Genomic DNA, 21,331 nt, shown 5'->3' with positions numbered 1-21,331 from the left:
TTTTTAAGAAAGCATCAGACTGCCTTCCATAGTGGTTGTGCCATGATTTCTGTATGCTTGCTTGTTTTTACAGTCTTATTTTAGGGATACAACACACTTATCACTGCAATGTTGTTGTGTTGTTATGTGCTGTGAGTCATCTGCAACTCATAGCAACCCTATGCACAATAGCTCTGAACTCTGTCCTATCTTGCACTGTTCTCATTGTTTCTGACACATCTAGCTCCAATTACCTAAGTTACTAAGTCAATCCATCCCCTCCAGGGTCTTCTTTTCTTGTGCTGTCCCTCAATCTTTCCAAACATGAGGTCCTTTTCTGGCAACATGCCCTAGGTATGTCAGCCGGAGTTTCAATCTTTGCTTTCAAGGAGCAACTTGGTTTCACCCTCTCTAGGGCAAACTTGTTTGTTCTCTTGGCATTCTATGTAGTATTCAGAACTCTTCTCCAGCACAACTCAACGACAGTGATTCTTCTGTCATCCTTAGTTATTGTCTAGCTCTCTGATGCATTGCAAGAAACTAGTGAAGACCATGGTCTGAATCAGGTACACTTTAGTCTCCAGACCAATGTTGTTGTTCTTTAGCACTCTGAAGAGGTCCCTGACAGCAGATTTTCCCAATGCAATTTGTATTTTGATTTCCTAACTGCTGGTGCCAAGAATGTTGATTGTGTAACCAAGCAAGACAAAATCGTTAACAACTTTAATCTCTTCTCCATCCATCATGTTACTACCAATTGGCCTGGTGGTGAGAACTTTTGTCTTCTTGATGTTGATATTCAATACATATTGAAGACTGCAGTCCTAGATGTATTGCAGCAAATGTTTCAGGTCCTCTTCAGTTTAGGCAAGTATGGTTGTGTAATCTGCATTATTCAGGTTGTTGGTAAGTCTTCTTCCAATCCTTATGCACATTTCTTCTCATAAAGTCCAGTCTCCTGAATGGCCTGTTCTGCATATAGATTTAAATGGAATGGAGACAGGACCTATTCCTGATTCACACCTTTCCTAAATTTGAACCATGCAGTGTTTCCTTGCTCTGTTCTGAGGTTTGCTTCCTGGTCCAAGTATAGGTTTTGTATAAGCACAATCAAGTATTCTTTTTTTTTTTAAATACAATTACTCTATTGATTTCTTACAACCATGTACTGCCAACTAGCATTCCTTCCACTCATGCATCATTAAAAACAGAAGGCTATTTCCTTGGTTATTTTCAAATGATGCATTATACAATAAACAAAAAAAGTTAGAACTTAAAATGCACCCTGATTAATTCTGTAAACTGGTAATTAAAAAAAAAAGCATTAACTAGTAATTTGGTTCCTTTCTTCATAAAATGGAAATTTACCTATTTCTCCTGATAGTCTTGAGGTTATCATTATGTTGTGAGTAGTGCAAAGTGTGGCACATAGTTTCATCTAGAAAGGTCTGTTTCTTACATACCTCCTTTCAACAAACAGAATGTGCATAACAAAATGCATACAGTCAATGCATGATAGAAAGCGTATTTCAAAAACAAGACAGCCCCTGGGCCATCCCATTATTTAGATTTGCATTATCCTTTATGGCATTATAAAGTAATTACACATAACATACTTCTGTACATTTTAACCCTGAAGATAAGTGTTGCTTGAAAAAAATTAATTCCAGGTAGCCATTTGGTTTTTATCAGGAGAAAGTGAACCTCCAAGAGTTTAGTGTCTGCCAAGTCTGAACTATTATTTCTGTCAGTCAGTGAGATATGGAACTTATTTCACAGTGACTGTTGTCCACGCCCAGCAACGCCTCCTCTCCAAGACGCCAGACGTGGCTGCATCTCTACCACCACCCTGGCATGTGGTTTTCCCTTTTCTTTTTCTGGATTAACTATGAGTTCATCGGGCCACCTTGTTCATGGTCATTTTAGTTATTCATAAGTCCTTTCAGAATATCCTCAGAGAGTTCCATGAGGGGAAGCTCTGGAGATGGAAAATCTAAGGGAGGGAGATTGGGAATTGGAATGTCCTTGGCTTTCCCAGTATTTGTTGCAAACTTCTGCCAGGTGGGAGAGGCGGTAGCGGTTTCTGTGTGTGGTGGCAAGCTCCATAACTCTGATTTCTCTACAAAATCAGCATCTACATCCAGCTCCTTTTCCACTGGACCTTTCAGAAGTCTGGCCTTTTCGGCTTTTAGTTGTTTATTTTCTTTCCTTAATCTTTCATTCTCCGCCACCAGGAATTCCACATGCCTCTTCAAGTCGGCAATTTTGGTTGCCTGCTCCTCTATAATTGTTTTCTCATCTTTTGGAGCTTTGCTTCCAATGCACGGCTCTGCTGGCTCACTCTTCTGCTGAAGTAAAAACAGTAGTGTGTCTGGATCCCTGTCAAAGACCCCCTGAATTTCAGGCAGGTGTTTCTCTGTGGAGGGGTTGTACTTGTGAGAAAGAAGGGGACTCTGACCCTCCACGTCCTCGGCAGAGGGTCGATGAGATGTCTGAAGGTGGGTAGCTACATCCTTGTCTGTGTTCTCCTGGGCTTTCAATCTCTCCTCATGCTTTGCTCTCTTCCATCTCTCCTGGATGAGCAGGAGTTGTTTCATGTGACTATCCCTTTGCAATTCCAGTGATAAATGAGCCTGCTCAGATTGTGTCAGCTTCATGGCTTCAGAAAGATGTGCAGCAGGCTTTTTGTGACAAGAAATAGACTCTTCATATTTCCCTGCAGCTAGTAAACGGTCTGCTCGTCTGCTCTGCTGATAAGCCAGATTAAGGGGTCCTTCCATTACTTCCATAGACCCCGGGTTAAGCGGTGGCCTGAGGAAGGGGAAAGGTGGCTCCTGGGCACATGGAGAGCAGCAGGAAGAGAGTGCGAGGCAGGGGCGGTGAGGTCCCTCTCTGTGCCCCAAAAGCTGGCAGTGGGCGCAGAGGGAAGCCACCGCAACACTTCCTCCTCCAGCGCCCCACAATCAAGTATTCTGAGATTTCCATTCTCCTCAAGGGTAGCCATAATTTGTTGTGATCCACGAATGCCTTTGCATAGTCAATGAGACTAAGATAGACATTCCTCTGATACTCTCTGCTTTCAGACAAGAGCCATCTGACATTGACTATGATATCACTGCAGCAGCAATAGAAAAAAAACTCCAAGTCGACCTACACAGTTCAAACCTGTGTTGTTTAAGGGTTAATTGTTATAAAAACCCAGCCACTAAAAACCTGCGGAAAACTGCTCCACTCCCACACATAAAAGTTCTCCAGGAGCTGAGACAGACTCAATGGCAACTGCTTTGTTTAAGTTGAAAGTCTGCACATGGAAGTGTGAAGTTCTCTCAGTGGCAAGAATGCTGACTTCCAGTCTTACAACTTGCAGGCAGATGCCTGGTTCATTCCTCTTATTCAGAACTAGGCAAGACAAAGGTTGAGAGGTAGGGAATTCCTCAGCCAACCATGCAGTCCTCCACCCATTCAAGTCTTTTAAGGAACTTCCTTTTCACTACTATGCAATAGACAAGGGCAACATCGATGTGGGGAAATGACCATATAAAAAATTAAGAAAGCACAACAAACAGAAAAATAAGTAAACAAACTCTGAAGACATCATCAATGATTACAACTCATGTTATTGTTGTTACGTGCTATAGAGTGACCTGGGACTCATAATGACTCTATATACAATAGCTCTGAAGCCTGCCCTGTCCTGAGCCAGTGTCACTGAATAGCACACCTACCCCATTGCCCTAATTACTGTATCAATCCATCTTATCTGAGGTCTTCGTCTCTCGTGCTGTTCCTCCACCTTTCCGAGCATGATGTCCGTTTTTAAGGACCTGGCCACATGTCCAAAGTATGTGAGATGAAGATTCAAAACCCTTGCCTCCAAAGAGAAACTTGGTTTCACCCTCTCCAAGACAGACCTATTTATTTTCTTGGTAGTTGCATGGTATGTTCAATACTCTTCTCCAGCACAACAATTCAAAGGCTCTGATTTTTATTCTATCATCCTTAGTCTTAGATGCATAGAAAGTAATTGTTAACAACCTCAATCTCTTCTCCATCCATCATGATGTTGCCAGTGGGCCCAGTGGTAAGATATCTTTGTTTTCTTGATTTTTAGTTTTAATCCATATTGAAGACTACAGTCCTTGACCTTCTGTAGCAAGTGCTTCAGTTCCTCCTCAGTTTCAGTAAGCGAAGTTACATCATCTGCAGAATGTCGGTTGTTGTCGAACCTTGCCCTACTCCGTGCCATCATCATCATCACAATTACCTCATGGACAAGCCCATTGTTGTTGTCACTGTGTCAATCCATTTTTTGATGGTCTACCTCTCTTATGCTGATCCTCTAATTTTCCCAGCATGAACTCTCTCTTTCCAAGGACCCAGTCCTCTTGACAACATGCCCAATGTTAGCCATGCTTCTTTTCTCAGGACATTAATGGAAAATATATCCCAATGAAGTAAGAGAAGAGACCCTGGGCTCCTCTGGTTATGTGCTCAAGTCCTAGACTGAAATTCAGTGGTTCCAACCCATTTAGAGGAATCTGCAACGACTGGCCTGGAAATCTGCTTCTGAACGTTCACAGCCCTGAAAACCTTATGGAACAGTTCTGTTCTGTACTCAGTGGACCACCATGGATCAGAAACAACTTTATGGCGGTATACTGGATATCCCATGGACTTCCAAAAGAACAAACACATATGTCTTGGAGAAGGCCCAGCCAGAGTGTTCCTTAGAAGCAATGATAAATGTTTCACATACTTTGGGCATGCTTATAGGATAGGCTATTCTTTGGAGAAAGACATCAGGCTTGAAAAGGTAGAGGGATGGCGAAGGAGAAGAAAATCCTTAACTGGTGGACTGACACAGTGACTGCAGCAAAGGGCTTGAGACAATAACTACAGCAACATAGTGAATATGGCCTTGCTTACAATAAATTGTCTTTGAAGACGTTATCAGTGAAATCAATAGGTCACACTGGGATAAGCTGAGTCCTAAACCCTTCTGAGGAAGCTCTGTTGGTCCAGTGGGTAAGGAGTTGTGCTGTCAATCCAAAGGTAGGCACAATCCACCAGTTCTCTGTGGAAGAAAGATGACAATCTCCTCCTGTGAGTCACAGCCTCTGAATCTCTTCCTGGGCAATATTCAGCTCCAGAAAATCCAGTGAGGGGTCAGCTATGAGTCAGTTTAGATTCAGTGGCAGTGAGAGAGACACACACTTCAGAAAATTATAATAAATTTCTATTTTTTTTGAGCATACACCTTTGTATTACAGAAAATTCCTTCAAATCTTCAAATGTTATTAAATGGTAAGTGTCTAATTTGAGAGACTAAGTCAATCTATTACAGAATCATTGTATATGTATAAAAATAGTTAACAAAATCTTCATTTTCCTCTAAAATAAAGCATTAGAAAATTGTAAAGATGATTCTAGTATCTTGTGTACTCTCTATTCAGGTCCTTTTTTTCCCCACCATAATGGCTTTGCATTTAATATAGCATTTCTCACCACGGGTATATTAATCAATAGAAAGGTTTTAAAAATTTTAAACAATAAATCTTTTCTCTATTTCAATATAGTCTTTTAACATTATTTCCCCCCTCCATTTTAATATTAGATACATTGTATAAATTTTCTAAACTTTTTCTTTCAAAGAAATGAAGGTTTTGATATTTGACGAAATTTCACCTGGTGCTCTGTTGGCACTCTGATGGCTGAGTGGTTAACTCAACAGCCTTGACTCCTGTGGTGTGACTCCACCAGCCACTCCCTGGGGAAAAGACAGGCCATCTCCTCCGGGTGGGATTTACAGCCCTGGGAAACTGGAGAGCAGCTACCAGGAATCGGAACCACCTCAATGGCAGTGAGTTTCATATAGAAGTACAATAGGAATTAGAGAACAAAACACAAACCCAATAAAAAGCTGGAGAAGAGAGTCCTCTATGAGCCAAGAGGCAGGAGTTCTAACTAAACAATGGCGATTTCCTAGACTTCTGGACAACAGGCCCCTTCTTCCCCATCTCATAAGCCATAGTCATTTCTTGTCCCTCCTGGCTAATCAGCAAATACTAACTGCAGCCTGTATTTCTGATGTGAAGAAAACATCATTCCCCATGGAACATACATTAATCTGTTCCCAGGTAGAGGCAAACATTTAAGAAGTAAAACAACCCTATTTACTGTTTTCTTAGAAACAAACAGATATCAGAGAACAGCTTTAACTTCCACTGGGAGTGACAGGGTTTGCGGGGTGAGGCATGACTCAGGAGACCCTTCAAAGTCACATCTGTCCACTTGTCTTTCGTGCATACACTCCTAAGCAAGCACAGATGCCTGTGATGCTGAGAACCACATCTAACAAGAGAGCAATGGCATCTTCTGCTTCAACTGCTTCTACTACAGGCAGCACTGCAAGAAGAGACACGAGGACCAGCAGCAGCTGTGATGCAATGGAAGCCATGATGCTGGGATCTTGAGGGCTGATAAGTCCAAAGAAATGGGGTGTATACACAATCCTGATCTAAAGGACTCTGATCGCAGAGTTCCAGATGCTGAGGCTAAGAGGTCCCACATGACACCTCCTAAGAAGCAGACATTACAGGAATGGGGAGGAGGGCCTATTCAGGTCCTTTTAAAAATAACAAAAGAGTGTGATCTTTGAAACTATCAATTCTACTGTTAGTAAGTAGAGTGATATCTAGGAGGTGAGATTTTTGGTATTAAATTTCTATTTTTTAAAGCCACCCAGTTTATAGTATTTTGTTAAGACATTACTATGTAACAAGGACAAGGAATGCTTGGGATAACGGTGGAGGGGAAACTCAGACAGACTACTGATAAGTAAAGACAAAGAGAAAGCAGTAGAGGCTGAGACAGGAGAGCAGAGGATGTTTCTAGAGCCTCCAGTGCAGCCTCTCCATCCAGCTTCCCCTGGAGTTCATCCTGACTGATAACTCCTTCTCTCTAATCTTGTCTTCACTACAAGACTGAGTATGTTTATTCCTTTCCATCCTCCATAACTGAAGTGGGACTTAGGTGGTGGTGGTGGTGGGGGAAGAGCCTTGAACAGAGAGAGCATGGTATTTAAGTACATCAGCTTCAGACACAGAATTTCCAGGTTTAAACCTTGTTTCTGTTGCTGTTCGTATGACCTAGGACTTAGCCCCTTAGATCTGAATTTCTTGGTTTAGAAAAAGCAACAATACCGGTGAAACAAATATTGGAAGATATTTATGCACTCAATAAATGGTTGTTGGTATCATTAAGTCAATAACTATTTATTTGGGAATTCTGTGCCAGACATGGTGCTTGCAACTTGGAGAGGCATAGGGGCTTGCCTTTTCTGATCTGACACATGAAACAGACAAGAGTCAGCATGATGAATATTCAGTTGCAGGTAGTCAGGTCCCTGTGGGGATACAGAGGAATGACAGCGCATTTAGCCCTGGGGAGGTGTGGCAAGACTTCCCCAAGGAAGTGGTAGAGAACTGAAGTATGAGGTAATATTCCAGCAGGAAAAACCCAATTAAGTGCTGGACATAGAAAGCTGTTCAGCAGAGCAAATCCAAACAGAACTGCCTTTGGAGAGTTGCAAAAGGTGAGGCTGCTGGGAGATGGGTACTAATGGTACATATAACAGCCAGGCCTGATATTAACCACTGTGTATACCTTTACAGTCTATCGAAACATTGCTTCATTTCAATTTCACTTAAACTCCATCCTTCTCCCAAATCTCACAGCAGCTCTGCAGTCTTCCTTCTCTTGGTGAGAGACAGTTCCCCTGGAGTTTGTCTGCTCTCACTGCAATGAGCCAATATAAACTCAATTGTTGGGCTACAGGCTTATCCCTAGTGGCTTTAAGATAATTGGTTTAGCACAGAAGTAAGCAGATATCCAAGGCAGTGCTTCCCTAAGGGAAAATACAACACTGGTGTTACCCTCTGGAGATTAAGTGTTGGGCTAGATATAGTTGGAAGGTGATCCTTAAACACTTGGGGATGTAGGAAGGAAATTAATCTCAAGGAAGAACGCTCGTACCTGCCAAAGCTGGCAAAGAGCGCTTTTCCAAAGGAAAGTATCCTCAGTGCAGATTCCCAAGATTACCACAAATTAACCAGCCAATTACGAACTCGCAGTAGATGATTACACATTCAAGAAAAGTAACCACTAAAGGGCAAACAAGCAGAAGCAAGAGTCTATGGGTTAGGACCCCCAGGGATTTCATCTACTGGAATATAAAATAACAGTGTATTCAATGCTTAAAGAAATTTTCTAAAATAAAAACAAGACATCCTTCATAATGAACACAGCACATTGAAAAAGAAGTAAAAATTGCTGAAATAAATTATAATTATTGAAACACAAACTAAACAGGAAAGTAAAAAACTAGGCCACTACCATGGAACATTCGCACTATCACTATACTGATAATGTATTGTTGTTGTGACCTGTTTTGATGATACCCGGCCACTGCCACTACAGAGCCTAGTGGTAAGAAGCTGTGCTACAACCCCAAAGGCAAGTGGTTTAAATCCTCCAGCTGCTTCATGGGAGAAGGATGGGTAATTCTTTCTCATGAAATTTACAGCCTCTGAAGACCTGCTTGAGGGTCCACTCAAGTGAGTTCTGACTCAATGACACACAGCTACTACAATAAGACCCTAACCTCAACACACCAGACTGACTATGGTTAGAAAGACTGACAATACCACATACCTGTAAGACTGGGAAGCAATGGAGCACTTCAGGCCCAGTAATGTTAATCTTAGGAATTTATGAGAATGATTACAGCATTTATACAAATAATAGTAAGAAAATGGAAGCAGCTCAATTCGTCTTTGATTGACAATTGGATAAGCAAACTATGATATATTCATGCAACAGAATATTGTTCATCCAAAAGAGAATGAACAACTGATACACATAGGAATGTGAATTTGAGAAACATACTAAACATAAAATCTGAATTTGAGAAACATACTAAATGTAAAACCATACTAAATATAAAAACCTCATACAAAAGAGGACCTTGACTTCCCCTGAAAATAATAGATCTAATATACAAACTTAATGAGATTATGCAAAATATTTCTGCCATAGGACACAAACGCATAAACCCCACATGCTGAACATATCCAGAAGTCACTTTTGGATATTCATTTCAGCCCCATTCACTCATCATCTCATATTACAGAGAAATCAGGTTATTCATTTTCTTGTCTTCTTTTTCTTTTCTTTCTTGCTGTGTCTAAAAATAGTCTGAAAATGTTGCTTTTGTTTATAATTTTATAATAAAAATGTAGGTCATGGTCAAATGGTCATGGATTGAATTTTATAGTCCTCTAATAATTGGGAAATAAACAATTGTAACTGAATGTTTGGGTCTATTAATTTAAGCTGATAATTATAGTTAATTAGCTCAACAGTTAAACATAAAACCTTACCACATCATTTTGAGGAAAGCAATAAAACAAACAAGCAAAAAAAAAAAAGCAAACACAACAAACGAAATCACAAAAAACTGAAAGAAAATCATTGCCAATGGGTTCAGACTCATAAAGACCCTCTACTGGGTTTTCTGAGGCTATAAATCTTTACGGGAGGAGACTGCTCATCTTTCTCCCAAAGAGCCAATGATGGATTCCAAAAGCTGACCTTTTGGTTATTAGTCCAACACATTTTGCCACCATTGTTCTCACACTCAAACTTACTGTTACTCATTCAGTTCCAACTCACAGCAACCCCCTGGGACAGAGTGAAACCGCCTTGGTTTCCAAGGCACCTAATCCTCACAGAAGGATGCTGACAGGCCAGCAGTCCAAACCCTTTCTCCTGTGGCACTGCTGGTGAGTTAGAACTGCTGATCCTTCAGTCAGGGCTTTGCTTAGGTTACGCTAGGTCTGCTTCTTTCATCATTTAATTATGTCTTATTCGTGTCAATGTTTTTGATAAGTGATGATAAGTCATCTCAATCACAAGTTTGCCACAAGTCCAAACAAAAACCTGTGCACTGAGAAAATGTCACAGGGTGAGGAATACATCGTGGGAGAGGGAAGGAAAGTGTAGCATGTTATTTGCACAGAGATACAATGTGTGAGTCCATTTCTATTAAATTCTGGAATGGGCAAGACTAATCAATTATGAACAAAACTCCAGGTTTTTCTTTGTTCTCTTCAGCATTCAGAAAAGTATCAGGAACACAGTGAGTGCTCAGAACGTATTTACAGACTGAAAGAATCAAAGAACCACTGTTCAGCTTACCTTCTGATTTTCTTTGCTGCCCCTTGAGAAAGTGAAGAATATCACGTCTGGTGACAGACATGGAAGTGCTTGGTTCCAGGCAAGGTCTTGGCCTCAGGAAGTCCACGTCCACTTCACACAATGTCTTGGAGTTTTGTTCTTTCTCCAGAAGCACAGGTTGCGTGGCCAGAGTCCCTGACGTCAGTTCCACCATCTCGGTGTTGTCTGGGAGAGAAACAGCATGTGCTCCTGGAGACTCTTGATGCGCTGAGGGGATCTGGCTAAAATGGGGGGGGGGGGAATTTGATCAAAACCTCCTCCCCTACTCCAGCTTGATGGCGTTAGAAAGTTCCCAGAACTACGTGTAAACAGCACTGCTGTTGGAATGGCTCTGAGGCTACAAGATCTCTCCACTCCTAGTTGGTCCCCACCCTGAGCTGCCCACTGCTACTCCCCATACGGATGCCTGAGTGGATGAGCCTTAGGTCAACTTGAAGTTTATTTCCTTGGTCAGAGAAATCAGAGGGGCAAAAACAAGACCCCTTTTACTTCACCAAAGGCATTAGCCAGACCAGTGCTTCTGAGATGGATTCTCTGATGGAATTCAGCTTTTCAATGTCTTGGTATTCTAACAATGTATATTTATATTTATAACAAACCTGCATTATTACACAAACAAAACAAGAAGCAAAAAAAAAAGGAAAACGTCAATTTAAAATTATCAGATCAATAAATTTAAAATTACTTTGTAAAATTGGGAAACTTGCCAACCTTCTAAGGGATCACCCTCAAGTCTTACTGGTCTCAGCATGGACTTGGTACCAGAAGGACACTAGAAGCACATTTTGGGTGGGACTTCTCTAGAACATAGACTTGGGAAAATCCAGCTGCAGACTTTGTGAAGAGCAAGTGTTATTGAACCACAGTTCTACACACTTGTTTTGGTTTTTTTTTGTTTTTTTGTTTGTTTGTTTGTTTTTATGGCCGTAGACAGTTCTACACACTTGTTTACATAATATCCAATGCATCTGTTTTAGTTACAGTGGCAGAATCATTGCAATAGGGAGCATACAGCCCACAAAGCCCAAGATGTTTACTGTCTGGCTTTTGCCATAATAGGATTTATCCTAACTCTGCTCTCAGATACAATCTTGGGCTAAATTATTAAAAGCATAGATTGCCTTACAGGTTTCACTACTAACACTTAAATTACGAAGAATATTCCTTACTTGTTCTCTTTTGGGTTTTCTTGTCTCCCATCTTGGGGATGGCTGATATCTCTTGGAAAAGCCACAATGATCTCAACATCTATAAGCACACAACAATAGCAGAAGAATGTTACAATGTAATCATAACAAGGAAAAGTATTTTTTAATTTATTTGACTACCCTCTTCCTAATTATTATGGCATAAATAGTGTTGCTGTTGTTGTTATGTGCTGTTGAGTTTGAACTGACTCATAGCTGCTCAAGTGGGTTTTCAGAGATTATAAATTTTATGGAAGGATACTGCCCGTCTTTCTCCCAAGAAGCAGCTGGTGGATTCAAACTCCTTACATTTGGGTTGGCAGCACAACTCCTTATTCACTAGGTCACCAGAGATCTAGATCGAATAAATATTAACTGGAAACAGAGGTTTGAAATAATTTTTATATTTCTTATCCAACTTTGATAAATGCTGATAGTTATAAAAAGGCTTCAGGTCTTTTGTGCATTGAGTTGCTATGAGTTATGCTCAAATCGAAGGCAACCAACAACAACAACATCTAGCATATATAATAATAAAAAATGTTTAAAAATTAAATAATCTGTATGAATTACTTGAAAATTAAAGATTTAAGATAAGCAGTGCTATCTCCTGACAGAGAAAACAAGCCATCTTTCTGTAAGGAGGTACCCACCTCACCAGATAATTTGAGGATTGTGTTAGATAAGTTTATACAGTCCATAGGAACTTGCTCAGATGTATCAATTTGATAATTTCTTACCTAGTTCTATCAAATTATTTCCAATACAACCCTTCAAACAGAAAGTTATACATTATAAGATTGATATTTGCTTTGTAAACATAAATTTATTGTGAAATATAAATAACACATTAAACAAACTTATGTAAAACGCTATGACCACTCTACAACTGCTGGTCCTTTATAGTTTGTTCTCTGGTTCCATAGAGTGATGTTTGGGAGTAGGTTGTCAGGCCTTTCTTCTTATGGTGTCTTCGCCAGGACGCTTTGCTGAAATCTGTTAGACAGCAAATAATATGGCAGCCTCCACTGAGAGATGGATGGGGGCCGCTCTTCAGCGACATTGACCAGACTCTAATCCAGATCTTGGGCATGGGAGGTGAGAATTCCAGCCCTGAGCCACTGCTTCCCCCTGTGGGCCTAGAGAGAAAGCAGAGCATCCATCGAGATCATGCTGAGTGTATTAATGGTGTTGTGCAAACACAGAGCCTCCTTTTAGGAAGATACCATGCTTGTGCAGCTTTTGTTCCTAACCACATGTTTGACAGAGCCCACGTGTGCTTGACAGCTCACTGACTGACTGTTAGACAAACAGAGCAGAGAGGATGAGGGTGGGGTCAAGGAGCAGACAGATCTGGGTCTAGGTTTCCTCTCTGCTACTTCCTAGTTGCTGTATTTGCTGTGTATAATTGAGTTGGAACTGACTCACAGCTGACCTTCCAGTGGGTTTTTAGAGGAAGTTAATTGCACAGAAGGAGATTGCCCATCTTTCTCCTGCAGAGCAGCAATTCGATTTGAACCACATACCTTTGCATTGGCAGTACGATTCCTTAACACTAAGTCACCAGAGCTGCCTGCCACTTCTCAGGTAGACTTGGAAAAGTTATGAATTGTTGTTGTTGTTGTTATGTGCCATCAAGTCAAGCATGACTCAAAGTGACCCTATAAACAGTGGATCTGACACCCCCGTCCTATCCTTTGCCATCCTTACACTTCCTGACACACAAGAGCCCATTGCTGTAGTCACCGTGTCAATCCACCTGGTCAAAGGTCTTCCTCTCCTTCACCAACCCTCCACCCTTTCAAGCATCACGTCCTTCTCCAAGGAATACTCCCTTCTAGTAACATACCCGAAGTATGTAAGGTGAAACCACATCATCTTCGTCTCTAAAGAGCACTCTGGGTGCACCCTCTGCAAGACATATTTGTTTGTTCTTTTGGTCGTCCATGGGATGTTCAGTACCGTTCTCTCAGCTCAAAGGCAGCAATACTTCCTCGGTCATCCCTATTCATTGTCCAGCTCTAAGATGTATAGCAAGTGATTGGAAAGACCATGGTCTAAATCAGATGCATGTTAGTCCTCAAACTGACATCATCACTCCTCAATAATTTGGAGAGGTCTCTAACTGCAGACTTTCCCAGTGCAAAGTATCTCCTTATTTCCTGTCTGCTGGCTTCGAGGGTGGATCCAAGTAATATGAAAATAGTAGCTTTCACTATTATCTCAATTGTTGTGTACCGTGTAGTTGGAATCATCCCACAGCTGACCCTTCAGTGGATTTTTAGAGGCAGTAAATTGCACAAGAGGAGATTTCCCATCTTTCTCCCGTGGAGGAGCTGGTGGATTTAAACAGCATATTTTTTTTCTATAATTATATTTTATTAATTTTCATAAACATTTACAGAGATTTTGGGTTTCCATTCATTCATTGTTGCACTATTCTCTCTACCCTCCTCCCAGTTTGTTCTTGTCCAAATGCCACAGTGCTTGTCAAAGCCAGTTCTGATTAATCTTCTTTGTCAGTGTGTCCTTTGCCATTCCCTATCACTCCTCCCTGAGAGAGACTTCACCCTGAGTCATAAGGAAAAGGGGATGGCGTATTCTCTTAGCTACTTCCTGCTGAAAAGGGACGTAAACAGCATATTTTTAAGCTGACAATGTAATTCCTTTCCCCTAAACTACCAGCATTTTCAATTACTAGGTTTTTAATTTTAAAAGGACTTTGAGTGTTTTGTAGAGAATATAGAAACCATTATCACGAAAATATTTTTTCTTATTTGCTTTCTATACCTGTGCCATTTCTAAGACTAGTTAGTTGATTTTGATAAAAAATATGATCATTTGCAAAGGAAAAAATTTCTATTTCACCTGGTGAAGAATGATAATATATCCAATTTGGTCATCCAAATATATATTTTGCAATACCATGTAAAGCGTCTTGATGCTTTTCAAATAAGACAACTTGATTATATGCTTTTTGGTATTAGACCACTGTAAGGAAGACTTGTTTGAAAAGAAATGGTAATTTTTAAAAAAAGCTTTTCAAGGATCCTTTCACTATGCTATTTATGTAGTACAAAATGAGAGGTTTAGAATGATAAAATAGAAAGGAACTTAGAGGTCATCTGCTCTATTCCTTCACTTTGGAGATAAAGAAATGATATCCACAATTTTATAGGACAGACTCAAGGTCGTTCTTGTGCTTGAAAGGAAAAGAATGTCTTTTATAACATTTTCATAGTCATCCTTGTGTATAAAAGGCCTTAGCTGACATGTTTGAGTAAGGAAAGCATACAGCATAAATCCTAATAACCAAACTGTCAGGGAAAAGAACGTTGTAGCTCAAAGACTGGTGCACTTAGCATTTCGCTAGATAAATCAGAAAGTTAATGTGATGGTTAATCTTACGCCGCAACGCTCTGCTCACTGTTTGGAAACATGCGGTCTCATAGTATTTATAATGGGAGCTCTGGTTGGCCTAGTTTACAGCACCTCTCTGACAGTTTAAATCCCCCTCTCTGGTAGTTTGAATCCACTATTAGCTCCAAGGAAGAAAAATTAGTGATCTCCTCTCTTTGTGATTTACGGCCTCTGAAAACTTGCTGAAGGGTCAGCTAGGAGCGGTCCTGATTGGACAGCAACGACTTTCACACTTTATTATAGAGTAGTAGCTGACCCTCTAGTGGGTTTTAAATACAGCTGAAATTATCTTCTGCAGGAAAATCCTGTGTTTCTTGGTTGTTTTTTTTCCCCCCGTTCAAATGGATGAGTGTATGTATGTATGAACATAGCTCTGTGTGTGTGTGCACGTGCTCATGCGTGTGCACGTGCACGCACGCTCTCACATATTTCCCAAGCAGGAGAAAGAGGTACAATCTCCTCCCATACAATTTACTGCCACTGAAACCCCACTGGAGGGTCATAACATAGGTTGTAAGAAACACAACATAGGCTGTAAGAAACATACCTGGGCATGTTCCCAGGAGGGACCAGTCCTTGGAAAAAGACATCCTCCAGCTGGGAAACGTGAAGGGTCAGAGAAAGAGCAAGAGTGACGCGGTGACTGTACCAATGGGCTGGAACATGTTAGGGACCACCAGGATGGTGCAGGACAAAGCCAGGTTCAAATCTATTATCCATGGAGTGGCTAGACATCATAGTTGACTCTATGGCTCCCGATAACAGATTGTTGGAATAAAACCAACACCAAAGCCATTGCCTGAATGTGGTTCCAACTTTTAGTGGCCCACCATCAGGTTTCCAAGGCTGTGAGTCTTCAGGGAAAGAGACTGCCCATCTTCATCCCACCAGGTGGCTGGTAGTGGATTCAAACTCACAACCTTTCCGTTATCAGCCCAATACAATACTCATTATGCCACCAGGTCTTCTTAGGTTGGAGGTATATATACACGCTTTCCACATTTTAAGTTTTCTAATTTATGAATCTCATCTTTCAAGGTTGTTGTTGTTGTTGTTGTTATGTGCCATCGAGTCGAGTGTGACTCACAGAGACACTATGTACAATAGTTCTGAACTTTGCCCTGTCCTAAGCCAGGCTCACTGACTCGAACACACCTACCCTCATTACCCAAGTTACTGTGTCAATCCATTTCAACCCAGGTCTTCCTTTCCTGTGTTGTCCCTCCACTCTTCCAAGTATGATGTCCTTCTTCAGAGATTGGTCCCTCTGGTCACATACCCAAAGTATATGAGACAGAGCTTCAAAATCCATGCCTCCAAGATGCAGCTTGGTTTCACCCTACTCAGGACAGACTGGTTTGTTCTCTTGGCTGTTCATGTTATCTTCTCCAGCACAACTCAAAAGTGTCAATTCTTCTGGTGTCAACTCTAGTCATTGTCCAGCTCTCTGATGCATAGCAAGTAACTGCAAACACCATGGCCTGCATTAGGCACACCTTAGTCTCTAGACCAACATCATTCTTCTTTAGCACTTTGGAGAGGTCCCTGACAAAGACTTCCCCAGTGCAATTCATCTTTTGATTTCTTGATTGCTGCCAAGAATGCTGATTGTGAATACGAGCAAGGTGAAATTATTAACAACCTCAATCTTTTCTTTATTTATCATGGTGCTGTCAATTGGCCCAGTGGTAAGCATCTTTGCGTCTTGATGTTGAGATGCAATCCATAGTGAAGATTATAGTCTTTGACCTTCTGCAGCAAAAGCTTCAGGTCCTTCTCAGTTTCAACAAGTAAGGTTGTGTCATCTGCATACACAGATGAGTGTTGTTGGTGAGTCTTCCTCCAATCCTGATGCCACATTCATCCTCAGAAAGTCCAGCCTCCCGAATGATCTGTTCTGCATATAGGTTGAAAAGGAATGGCAACAGGACACATTCATTTGTCCAGGAAAGAATTTCTGATTCTTTTTCTGATTTTGTACTATGGACTGTGTCCTTGCTCTGTTCTGAGGACCACTTCCTGGTCCAAGTACAGGTTTCACATGAGCACAGTCAAGTGTTCCAGGATTTCCATTCTCCTCAAGGTTAGCCACAATTAGTTGTGATTCACACAGTCAAATGCTTTTGCATAGTCAATGAAACATAGATGAGCCATTCCTCTGCTACTCTCTGCTTTCTTTCAGTCAAGATCTATCTGACATTGGCAATAATGTCTTTGGTTCCATGGCCTCTTCTAAACCTGGTCTATATATCTGGTAGTTCTCTGTAAATAGATTGTTTGAATCATTTTCAAATAATCTTCAGCAGTATTTTGCTTGTGTGTGATATCAGTGATACGGTGATAATTTTCACACTATTGGGCTATCCTTTTTTGGAATGGGAACAAATATGGATTTCTTCCAGTCAGTTGTCCTCTAGATTTCTTGTCACAACTTGGGGAGCACATCTAGGGCAGCATTTGTCTGTTGAAATATGTCAGTTGGTGTTCCATCAATTCCTGGGGCCTTGTTTTTTTGCCTATTCCTTCAGAGCAGCTTCCACTTCATCCTTCATCATCATTCTAGTATGTACTGTAGCGTCATATGTTGTTTCTTGACATTCTTCTGTATTATTCAATTCTTTTTGGTTCAGTGACTCTGTGTACTCCTTCTATCTTCTTTTAATGCTTCCTGGATCTTTCATTATTCTGCCCATAGCATCCTTAAGTATTGCAACTCGAGGCTTGAGTTTGATCTTTAGTTCTTCTGCCCCTTTAGTTTTACAACTCCAGCTCTTTGCACATTTCATTATAATACTTTGCTTTGTCTTCTCAAACTATCTTTTGAAATCTTCTACTTAGCTCCTTAAATTCTTGATTCCTTCTCTTTGCTTTGGCTTCTTGGTGCTCCAGTGCAATATTCTGAGACTCTACTGACATCTCCCTCAGTCTTCTTGTTTTTGCAATGATATTTTGCATTTTTTTTTATGGAAGATACTCTTGATATCTTTCCAAAGCTCATCTAGTCTTTGTTCATTAGTGTTCAAGCCTCAAACCTAAAATGCTTTTTTAATTGAAATATGATAGACTCAAGTTCAAATTTTGGTTCTTGTGGATTTGATTTCATTTTCTTTAGCTTCAGTTTGAACTTGCATATGAGTACTTGATGATTGTTCCACAGTCAGCACCTGGTCTAGTCTTTGCAGCTGATATTGAGTTTCTCCAGCAATTATTCCTACAGATGTATTCAACTGATTCCTGTGTGTACCATCCAGAGAAGTCCATGTGTAAACCATTTATGTTTCTTATAAAAGGTTTTTGCAATGAATAAATCATTGTACCAAACTCTATCATTCTATCTCCAGCCTCATTTCTGTCACCAAGCCCACACTTTCTGGCTACGAATTCTTCTTCCCTGTTCCCAACTTTTGCATTCCAGCCATCCTTTATTATTAATGCATCTTGGTTGCATGTTCAACTGATTTCTGACTGCAAAAGTTGTTGGAAGTCATCTATTTCCTCCTCTTTGGCCCTGGTTGTTAGTACATATTATTCAAAAGATAGTGATATTAACAGGTCTTCCTTGTATGTGTGTTGGATATTATCTTATGCTCACAACATTATATTTCAAAACGGATCTAGAAATAACCTTTTAAACTATGTATGTGACCCTATTTCTTCCAGCCTCCATTGTAGCACTGATTGCAGACTTGAGAGACCGGCTTACGTGATCAGGTGAGAACAGAGCACATGTCTCCTCCTATGCTGGAGGGTGTGTGTGCGTGTGTGTATGGTGGTGTTACAAGCAGGGGCAATTCTAATGCTGATGGCCGACAGCTCCCTCATGTGGCAGAAGCAGAAGGAATTGAGTTAGCAGTGATCAGCTTTGAAATCTCCCCAAGAACCTGTTCCTATCTGTCTTCATCAGTCTATAAACTTCCTAAACACCCTCTTAAAACCTGCTTGCTTTTTAACCCAGCTAGAGTAAATTCTGTAGACCTCTAGCAAATCTAAAGGAAAACATGTTGAAGTGAAAAAGATGAATATATGTTTTCAAAGGGCAGCTCAGGAGGACAAAGTAAAGTATTATAATGGAATGTGCAGAGAGCTAGAATTGGAGAATAAAAAAGGAAGAACTCACTCTGCATTTCTCAAGCTGAAAGAACTGAAAAAAAAAATTTAGACCCCATGTCACAATTTTGAAAGATGCTATAGGCAATGTATTGGATGACCCAGAAAGCATCAAAAGAAGATGGAGGGAATAATACACAGTCACAGAAAGAATTGGTTGACACTGACAAATTTCAGGAAGTATCATATGAACAGAAGCCAATGGTAATGAAAGAGGAAGTGGAAGCTGCCTTGAAAGTACTGCAAAAAATAAGGCCCCAGGAATTGATGGGATACCAATTGACTTGTTCAAGTTAACAGATGCAGCTTTGGATGTACTTATCAGTCTATGTCAGGAAATTTGGAGGATGGCTGTCTGGCCAACGGATTGGAAGAAGTCCATATTTGTTCCTATTCCCAAGAAGGGTGATCCAGCTGAATGTGGAAATTATCAAACAATATCATTGATATCACATGCTAGCAAAATACTGCTAACGATCATCCCAAAATGGCTGGGATAATACATAGGTAGGGAATTGCCAGAAGTTCAAGTGAGATTAGAAAAGGCCATGACACCATGGATATCATTGCTCATATCAGATGGATCCTGGCTGAAAGTAAGGAATACCAGAAGAATGTGCTTTATTGACTATGCCAAGTATTTGACGGTGTGGATCATGACAAGTTGTAGCTGACATTGAGAAGAATGGAAATCCCAAAGCACTTGATTGTGTTCATGAGCAACCCATACCCGGAGCAGGAGGTTATTGTATGAATGGAGCAGGGGAGCACTGCACGGTCTGGAATTTGGAAGGGAGTGCATCAGGGATGTATTCTATCTCCATACCTATTCAATCTATAAACTTAGAAAACTATCTGAGAAGCTGGACTCTTTGAAGAGGAATGTGGCATCATGATTAGAGGGAGATTCATCAATAACCTGCGTTGTGAAGATGACACAACCTAACTTTCTGAAAGTAAGGAAGATTAAGGAATGCAGCCTTCAGTGTGGATTGTGTCTCAGTATCAAGAAAATAAAGGTTCTTAAAGGTTCTTATTACAGGACCTATAGGCGGTGTCATGATGGATGGAGAGGAGATTGAAACTATCAACAGCTTCATCTTACTTGGATCCACAATTAACACCCTTGATAAGAGCAGTCAGGAAAGAAGGAGACACATTGCACTGGGAAAATCTGTAGTTAGGGACCTCTCCAAATTATTGAGGAGTAATGATGTCGGTTTGAGGACTAAAGGTGTATCTGATTCAGGTCATAGTCTTTCCTATTACTATGCATCTGAGACCTAGACAATGAATAAGGGTGACAGAAAAAGAATTGATGCCTTTGAGCTGTGATGATGTTGGAGAAGAGCACTGAACATCCTGTGGATGGCCAAGAAGACGAATAGACATGTCTTGGAGGGGATGCACACAGAGTGCTCTTTGGAGGCAAGAATGATAAGGCTTTGTCTCACATACTTTGGACATATTGCTAGGAGGGGCTATTCCTTGGAGAGGGACATGACATTTGGAAGGATAGAAGGTCAGCGAAGGAGAAGAAGACCCTCCACTAGGTGGATTGACAAGGTGACTGATGCAATGGGCTCTTGTGTGTCAGGAAGTGTGAGGATGATGCAGGACAGGACTAGGTTCAGATATTTTGTTCATAGGGTCACTATGAGTCATACTCAAGTCAATGGCACCTACCAACAACAACAGAGTAAATTCTATTATCTGCTATGAAGAATCCAAATGGGAATATCCTGGTACTGAAGATAAAAATTTGGAGCTCAGTAATTTCAGGAAACAGGTTCTTATTTTCTCATTTAAAAAATTGCAATTTTATTTATGTTTTATGTCCAGACTCCATGTCTTAGATTTGTTACATTCTGGAAAAATAGGGGGGTTTGCACTATGTAAAAGATTGTGGAGATTTGTTTTTGTCTGCAAATTGTGTTTTACTCATTTTAATCTCCAAAGTCTATATAAAACAAATGCATGCTCTAAGTTCCCAATCTTCAGACCTGTGGGAGTGATCATAACACTGTGAGGCTACCAGTTTGTAATACTACTTTTTCAACAGAATGCTATGATGGCTACAAATTCACTGACTAAGCTTGCATGTTACAACACAGAACATACATGCCTACAACATGCTATATTCACAAAATCATGGGCACTTTAAACACTAATAAGGATAAGATGAAACATGGTATAAATAATATTTAAAGAATTATTTACAAGGATGTGTACTGCAATCCCAGAGGTTCAAATCCACCAGATGCTCTGCTGGAGAAGGAGGAACAATCTCCTCCTGTACCACTCAGATCTGATTTGATGGTACACACACACACACACACAAG

At 40.6% G+C, this 21,331-nt stretch overlaps 1 protein-coding gene and 1 pseudogene across 5 annotated transcripts in view; both read right to left on the bottom strand.

Annotated features, from left to right (window-relative positions):
- The window catches only part of MAP3K19 (mitogen-activated protein kinase kinase kinase 19), a 68,277-nt gene that overhangs the window by 19,134 nt on the left and 27,812 nt on the right, over positions 1–21,331 (bottom strand). For 4 of the 5 annotated variants that reach the window (XM_006880738.1, XM_006880740.1, XM_006880741.1 and 1 more), the window contains exons 4-5: positions 11,445–11,523; positions 10,237–10,496 (exon numbers count right to left, since the gene is read on the bottom strand). The exons of the other annotated variant lie outside the window; for it this stretch is intronic. In XM_006880738.1, coding sequence (XP_006880800.1) covers positions 10,237–10,496; positions 11,445–11,523 — 339 coding nt within the window. The remainder of the gene's footprint in view (positions 1–10,236; positions 10,497–11,444; positions 11,524–21,331) is intronic. 5 annotated transcript variants of the gene reach the window in all.
- Positions 1,902–2,768, bottom strand: LOC102861098 (annotated as a pseudogene).

Source organism: Elephantulus edwardii, unplaced genomic scaffold (assembly GCF_000299155.1).
Source record: "Elephantulus edwardii isolate Elephantulus edwardi_28Jun2011 unplaced genomic scaffold, EleEdw1.0 scaffold00010, whole genome shotgun sequence".
In the NCBI taxonomy this organism is placed as follows: Eukaryota; Metazoa; Chordata; class Mammalia; order Macroscelidea; family Macroscelididae; genus Elephantulus; species Elephantulus edwardii.
This window is presented reverse-complemented; position numbering and strand designations above follow the sequence as displayed.